Genomic DNA, 7,750 nt, shown 5'->3' on the forward strand with positions numbered 1-7,750 from the left:
GCTCTGCGCTAACGCTCCTTTCTTCTCATCGTCGGCTCCTCAAGCCATGCATCCATCCAGCCGCAGACCGTTCAACAGCACCGATCTCTCCGCTGAACAAAGCGGGGCTGTGAAAAATGCTGCCCATTACAGGCACAAGACACAAGCGCCCCGGGACTGTCCAGCAACTGGCGCCGACATTCCTCCCAGTCAAAAACAGTGCTGGTATACCCATGCTGCCGAGAAGGCGCAACCACCAAGCACAGAGTCTCCTCCTTGATGAATGCCGTGGCCAAAAAATGCTGAAAAAAGTCCACATCAGGTCCACACGACGTAACAACAAACACAAAGTGACAAAACAAACACAAAAACAACAAAAAAAGCAAGGCTCATGAGAGCACTTGCTGACGGCTGCCTACTCGGGCGCCATCTTGACTTCATCGACTTTCAAGCATGTGTTAGCATTTCAACTGCAAGTCCACTGTCACCGTTTCAAATGAAGGTTCCATACCAAGGTGGGGGTGTCAAAGGTGAGAGTTTGAAGCGTGGGTTAATGTTTCAAACAGAGTTAGGGTTTCAACCTTGTGTTTGGGTTTTTTAATGGGTGCTTTATTCCAGTGTTAGGAATTAAAAGTAGAATTTCAAGCCAAAATTACTTTTTCTAAGTAAGGTTTTAAGGCATCGTTATGGTTTGACAGTAGGGTTTCAAAGTATGGTTTCAAATTACGGGTTCAAGGTAGGGTTTGCGCTTGCAACCAGGGTTAGGGTTTCAATTAGATTTAGAATTTCAAGCTTGGGTTAGCGTTTTGAAGTACTTTTACAAGTCAGAGTTTGGGTTTGAAATTAGGGTTTCAAAGGTGTACTATCTTCCAAATTTGCTTGTGAAGCATGAAATCACTGCTGGCATTGGCACCATCATCACCTCTGACATCTTTTCCTACCAGGAACCTTCAGGCTGCCATAGGCGCTTATTATGACTTTGAAAGTCCCAGCATCAACACGCCATCCATGTCGTTTGTGGAAGATGTGACGATTGGAGAAGGTGAATCGGTCCCGCCGGACACGCCCTTCACAAAGACCTGGAGAATACAGAACTCAGGTACGACACGCAGTCATCACAACTGTTCAGTGTGATGCAGTAATATTAGTTGTTTTCGAATTGGATAACGAATATATCCTTGTGAATATTGTCTGTCTCCTTGTGTTAGCACATGGTTAGCGTTCAGTGATCTGTCACGTGAAGGGTTATAAGACAGCAACAGCGATGCTAGTTTCGTTAGCACATCTGTGACGTTTTATATCGTGTGTTAGCATTTAGCTAGCGGACTTGTAAAATATTACAGATGTAGTTTCTTTCAACATAATGAATGTTTAGTTTGACAGTAAACTTCAACTGGCAGTGGAAATAGACAAGATAGAATTTCAACTTCAAGACAGTGCTTGGGGTTTCAAAGTAGGGTCTTAAGCCAGGGTCAGTATTTTAAAATGTGTTTTCAAATTGGATTTTGAAGTAAGGGGTTGAGTTTCAAACAAGGTTTAGGATTTATTACCATTTCTCCTTCCACTGGCTTAATTAAAATGTTGTTGAAGGAAACAGGAAAACAAAAACTTTTTGAGGTGTATTTAGTAAGCGCAACCACAAACAGCAATTTTTTTTTTGTCATTGTTTATTGTTAAGGTCAGTGGCAGTCACTCACTTGCTGTTGTAAACTGAAAAAAAAATGTCTGCAAGCATGATGTCAAACGTGTGTCCACTCACTGCTGTAGGCGTGGAGTCATGGCCGCCGGGTGTGTGCCTCAAGTACATCGGCGGCGACCAGTTCGGTCACGTCAACACGGTCATGGTGAAGTCTCTTGAGCCTCAGGAAGTGGCCGACCTCAGTGTGCAGATGAGGAGTCCCGCCTCGCCCGGCATGTACCAAGGCCAGTGGAGGATGTGCACCGCCACCGGCTTGTTCTACGGAGGTACGCCGCAGTGGAGAGGCATTTAGAAATGAAGTATCCATTATTGGAAATAAGGCTGGGCGATACGGTTGAAAACTATACCACAACATAATTATTTATCAGTTGATATTGATAGAGATTGAATATTATTATTGTATATATATATATTTTTTTTCTCTTCAAAATAAGGGCTCGGAGGAAAAAGCAATTAGTAGTCATTTTATTTTGAAATATATTTCACCTTAAGAGGCTCAAATTGAAAATGTTTTTTTCATTGTTTTATAATTTAGTCTGTATGAACAATTGTTTTTCCAAACGTTAAAAATGATGTCATGATGTTCAAGTTGGGGTTTTAAACTCGTGTTAAGATTTCAAGCCAGGCTTAGGAATGTAAAGTTGGGTTGCTTGCCAGGGTTAGGACTTTAAATCTTGGGTTTCATGTCAGGGTTATTTACGGTATCAAGCTGAGGTTGGAAATTTAATGAAGGGGTTCCAGTCAGGGTTTGGTTGCAAACTAGAGTTGAGGTTTGAAATGAAGGTTTCAAGCAAGAGTTAGGGTTTAAAATTAGACTTTAAAGACAGGTTTTCAGACTGTGTCATGATTGCACTTCTAGTTTCAACCAAGGTTAGGATTGCAAATTTTGGATATTGCTCTAAATTTGAGTTTTAAGTCTTGCTTAGGGTTCCATGTTGGAGTTTGAAGTGTAGGTTCGGGTTTGAACAAGTGTTGGCGTTTAGAATGAAAGTTTTAATATAGGTTTAAGGTTTCCGTGTCGGGTTTCTAGCAGTGGTTCGGGCTTCAAGCCTGGATTAGTTTCAAGCAAGGGGTAAACTTTAATGTTACAGTCGTAAGTCAGGGCTCTAGTTTCACAGTATGGTCTCTATCAAGAATTTCGATGTTAAATTCTAGTTGGAGTTTCAAAGTACAGTTTTAAGAAAGGGTGGTGATTTCAAATTAGGATTGAAACCCTGAGTTAGGCTCTCAAACAAGGTTTGTGGTCTGTAATTGGGCTTTCAAGCATTTTTCTTTTTAGGGTTTCTGTTTAGGATTTAATGGAGGCATTTTAGTAACTCGTGGTGAAGTTTTGTCAGATTTCCCAGCCATCTTAACTGCAACATTAGCCGCTACTTCCAACACGTGCTCAATAATAATGTCGCTGATACGAAATTCACATAGATGGCATGGATGACGTGTGTCATGTCAAGTGAACTGCGCGCCGTTTGCGTTCAGATGTGATCTGGGTGATCCTGAGCGTGGAAGTGGGCGGCCTCCTGGGCGTCACGCAACAGCTGTCGTCCTTCGAGACAGAGTTCAACACGCAGCCTCAGCGCAACTTGCAGGGCGATTTCAACCCCTTCGCCTCGCCGCAGAAGAACAAGAGAGACTCTGACGGCAGCGAAGACTGCGGCGAGAACACGGCGACTCATAATATCGCCAACAGGACGTCCAATGGCCTGCAAGCCAATCTGACGCCTGTCACACGCGGACAGGTACTCTTTGAGCTGTGTCTTTGAAATCTATGTTTCTGTTCTGCCATTGATTTTATTTATTATATTATTTGTAGTGTATACACTTATTTTCTAAATCCAATTACCGGTAGTTTTTCCAAATACATAATGCCTGAGAGAAAAATGCAGAAGTTTGCATGTGTAGCGTTGCGCGACTGTGTACTCTCGGTGCACTTGAGATCAAAAAGAATTATCGTGAGTTGAATTAAATGAACAATGGGAACGAGTGCCATAAATACAGCCAAGCCTGCAGTGCGACACCCGTCTCTGTTTATGGCTACCAACTCACATCATCGTTGGCAATGGATGACAGCCACTATCCCTGGAGGACACCAACTTCAGCTCCTCGCGGTCTCCCAAACACGTAACAAATGGGTTTCCAAAGGCTGCACTGCTGCGTGACCGTACAAGCTCACCGGTGAATTTGCCTTATATGACCCCAAGAGAGACCGAGGATGTATTCACATCGGCCCTGTTTGGTCTACCTTAAATAAACCAGGGTTCGTTTCCCAAGTTGGTCTGGACCTTTTATGCAGGTGTGAATACACACAAACGAATCCTGGGGCGGATCAAAACCCGCATCAAGACCCACTTTTTCAGGTGGTATCGGTGTGCTTCAAATGGACTCGATGTTGATCATACGTGATCCTTTGTCCTTGGTTTAGCCGCCAGACTCTGTTCCAAAATTTAGAAACGTATTTTTGCAAAACCTGCATTGAATGAGCTGCTCTTGGCACTTCAAATCAACTCTAATAACAGCACAGAGCAAAAATGCAGCATGTAGCAACTGCGTGTTTTCCTCTGTTTCTGGCTTTTCATTACGCCTTTGTCATTTGTGTCCAATAGGAGTACCGATCATCACACGCATAGCTGTGTTGACAGAATATATTTCACTTGCGAAAAGTCACAGTGGGAATACGACGCGTACCAAAAAAAAAAAAAAGGGGGTCAGCTTTTTTTTCCGGTCCAAACAAGCAGACCACAGGACTTTTGTGATGTTAATACACTCCGAAACAAGTTCTAGGATGCTACTGTGAAGCTCGCTGCGTTTGGCATTGTTTGAGGGCAAAAACAGCTTCTACTGGTGTTAAGAGTACATAAAAGTTTCAATCAGTGTGACTTCATTCTTTGCAACTACAGTGAAACTCCTCTACAACGAAATCATGTTTGCAGCAAGAAATTTTTCACAACAGGGGGTTTTTCACTGGAGCAAATTTGATCTCAGATGTAAAAACACACACACACACACACACACAAACTTCATATCGTCAGTGTAGAAAGAGAAGAAGGGAAAGAAATTGCGAAATTTACAATCAGCATTCACTTTCGCTTACATCAATTTCTTGGATAATGTCTTTCAGTGGCGAATGCTGGTCTGTCAAGGAGGGGAAGCTCAATTTCGGCCTACATCATAAAATGTGTCCGTTTAATTATATCACTTATGATATTATAAGTGATATGATGGTATCACTTCAGTTTATTGATCTGTTATGGCAGTCTTTCTCTTCAATTTGTTATGATTGTATTCCACTGGCCCCGGTAATAAAATGTACAAAAATGTACATCTTAATCATGTTTATCTGTTTGTGTGTTTATTCAGGGTGTTCATGGACCATATCCGTTTGGGCAGAGCTAGAATGGCTCTCACCTCTGGGTGTCCTCAAAGGGGAGCGCCGGAGGAACTGTTGTTTTCTAACAACTCTCCACAAATGCCCCCTTCGCCCGCGGATGGCGGCGGTGGCCAAACGTCCCGGCCGCACGCGTCCGTGCTTGTTCCAGATTGATTTTCTTTTTTTTTTTTCTTTGTTATTTCAAGCATCCGGGTCATCTGCACACCGCACACACTGGCCATCGCTCGGACGTCCTGAGACGATGTCGGCCTTGAAAAGGCCGCACGTTCACCTGGATTCCCCTCATGCTCGCGTATCCGATTACTTCAAGGCTTACCTTACGTCACCTTTCCCGGCCGCCGATTGCATCTTAAATCCCCTCGTAGGCAAACTCTCTCAAAGACAAAAGTGCATCTGGCCTCACGGAGGGGCCCAGTCACGACATCACGGGACAATGTGCGAGTGTCTTTGTTTGTTTTTAGGGTGGGCTTTCCAAAGCGTGCCGATGTCTTGAGAAAGGTTTGAAAAAGCCATGTGGGGAAAAAAAAAATTCTATTTTGCCTGGTGAGTGGTTGTATTTTTCCACATTTGTGTGTTTTTGCTCAGTGTGTGCATTTGTGCGTGCATGCGTGTTGCATTTAAGTGACAAAAGAAAGGGTGTGTGCTTGTGTTCCATTTGAAGAATGCTCCAAACCTGCTCATGAATCATCCACGTTATTTATTTGTACTCTTGGTCAGCAGATGGTGCTAAAAATCAAAACTCAAATCTCAAGTGCGTGCGTGTGTTCCAAAAAGGTGACGCTGATTCCGCTTTGAGGGGGATTCGGCACTTAAGTTCTGTTACTGCTGTTTGCACAAACATGATTTCCAATGGCTAATGGTGATTTTTTTTTTTTAAATGATTAGTTAGGGGAGGGTAGGGTGTGCTTGTGGAACACAATGCAGCGCATCTTCATCCCACCCCAGCCTCCCCAAAAGGTTTGTATTGTTCACAGCTTTAAGGAGTTTTAACACGCACCAAATGGTCCTCACTAAAGCGAGTTTTATCATCGTTCTGTCAGTCAGAGGCTTGGAAAGTGTATTTTTGAATGGAGAATAAAATGGGAAAAGTTGTCATGCTGTCTTGCAGGATCTTTGTGGAGTTTCCAACACGTCATTTTTGACTTAATTAGCTTGCATTCTCTATTGGAAAACCTTTTAGGGTATCGATAATAGAAGTAACAATTAGCTTGGAGTCATTTTGGGGAATTTTGATTGATCAAAAAAAAAATTAGAAAAGTTTACTTTTTTTTTTTTTTTAATCTCAGCATTCATTCTAAGATACTTTTTTTGAAATGTGCTTTTCTCCCTCTGACATTCAACTTGTTCTCTAAAATAAATATACAACTTATTTTTATACACACATACACACATTTTCCGATGCGCTTAATCCTCACAAGGGCCGCGGGGGAGGGTGCCGTAGCCTACCCCAGCTGTCTTCGGGCAGTAGGCGAGGGGACACCCTGAACCGGTTGCCAGCCAATCGCAGCGCACAGAGAGAGCAACAACCATGCGCTCACGCTCACACTTCGGGACAATTTAGAGTGTTCCATTAAACTGCAACACGTTTTTGGATTGTGGGCAGAAACCGGAGTACCTGGAGAAAACCCACACAGGCACGCGGAGAACATGCCAACTCCACACAGTCAGGCCGGAGCTGCGTTTGAACCCTGCACCTCTGCACTGTGAGGCCGACATGTTAACCAGTCGGTCACCGAGCCGCCACGCTCCAAACAAAATGTCCAAAATGTTTGGGCAGCTATTTTAAAGATTTAGATAAAGCAAGGTGTTCTGGGAAATAAAGTGCCGTTCTATCATCAGATTGAACAATTTCTATGTTTTTTCCCATTTTAATTATCTGTTTAATCTGAGTAGGCTTTCAATGTTAATAACAAAAAAAATACTCCACGGGAAAAAAAAAAGTACTTGACTTTTGGTCATTTATTTTTTCGGAAAAAGCAGGAACATTACATTGGTTTATCACATACAGTATTAACCACGTGCAACCGATTTACATTTTCGAATTAAGTAAATCCAAAGGATACTTTTTTTCAGTGTCCCCTTTACTATAGTTACTATAATTTAGTATTGCTGTGAAGCTTGTTGTTGAATACACTTTTCATTTTGCAACATGAATATCCTGCAATTTGAATTTCGCTTGTTATTCTGCTTCCTGTTTGCCACCTCAACTTAAATTCAAGAATTGAGATATGCATTTCCGGGTCGTTCTCAATTCAATTCCAAATTTCATACGGCCCCAATATATACCGTATATAATCCAACAATGATCAATATATGATTAGAACTTGAATGCCAATGTCCATCAAAATTGTCTTTCTAAATGTTTGAATACTTTTAGTGTCATTTATTTGTACAGGTGTGCCTAAATATCTGGACAGTGATCGTGCATTCGGTGGAAAACGATCCATTCATAAAGTGGTTAACCCGAAAGGTGTGCCTGTGCGTGTACAAATATTGACATCTTTATTCTTTTTTTTTTTTTTTTTTTTTTTAACCAGAAGATTCCGTGACATCCCATCGGCCTCACACCTTTCATAAATGCTCAGTCAACACGTTGGTTTTGTTTGACAACCGCTGTCAAGTTAAACAGACGCCACAAAGCACATCACACAAAAATATCACAATTGACAAAATTAAAAAAAAAAAAA

General features: G+C 42.1%; 1 protein-coding gene across 2 annotated transcripts in view; it reads left to right on the plus strand.

Moving 5' to 3' along the window:
* Nucleotides 1-6,158, plus strand: part of ilrun (inflammation and lipid regulator with UBA-like and NBR1-like domains) — a 9,035-nt gene extending 2,877 nt beyond the window's left edge. For both annotated transcript variants that reach the window (XM_019858111.1, XM_019858105.1), the window contains 4 exons: nucleotides 924-1,078; nucleotides 1,747-1,944; nucleotides 3,155-3,414; nucleotides 5,033-6,158. In XM_019858111.1, coding sequence (XP_019713670.1) covers nucleotides 924-1,078; nucleotides 1,747-1,944; nucleotides 3,155-3,414; nucleotides 5,033-5,068 — 649 coding nt within the window. In that variant the 3' untranslated portion in view covers nucleotides 5,069-6,158. The remainder of the gene's footprint in view (nucleotides 1-923; nucleotides 1,079-1,746; nucleotides 1,945-3,154; nucleotides 3,415-5,032) is intronic.
* Nucleotides 6,159-7,750: the final 1,592 nt, after the last annotated feature.

This window comes from Hippocampus comes, unplaced genomic scaffold, assembly GCF_001891065.2.
Source record: "Hippocampus comes isolate QL1 unplaced genomic scaffold, H_comes_QL1_v1.1 scaffold17, whole genome shotgun sequence".
Lineage (NCBI taxonomy): Eukaryota > Metazoa > Chordata > Actinopteri > Syngnathiformes > Syngnathidae > Hippocampus > Hippocampus comes.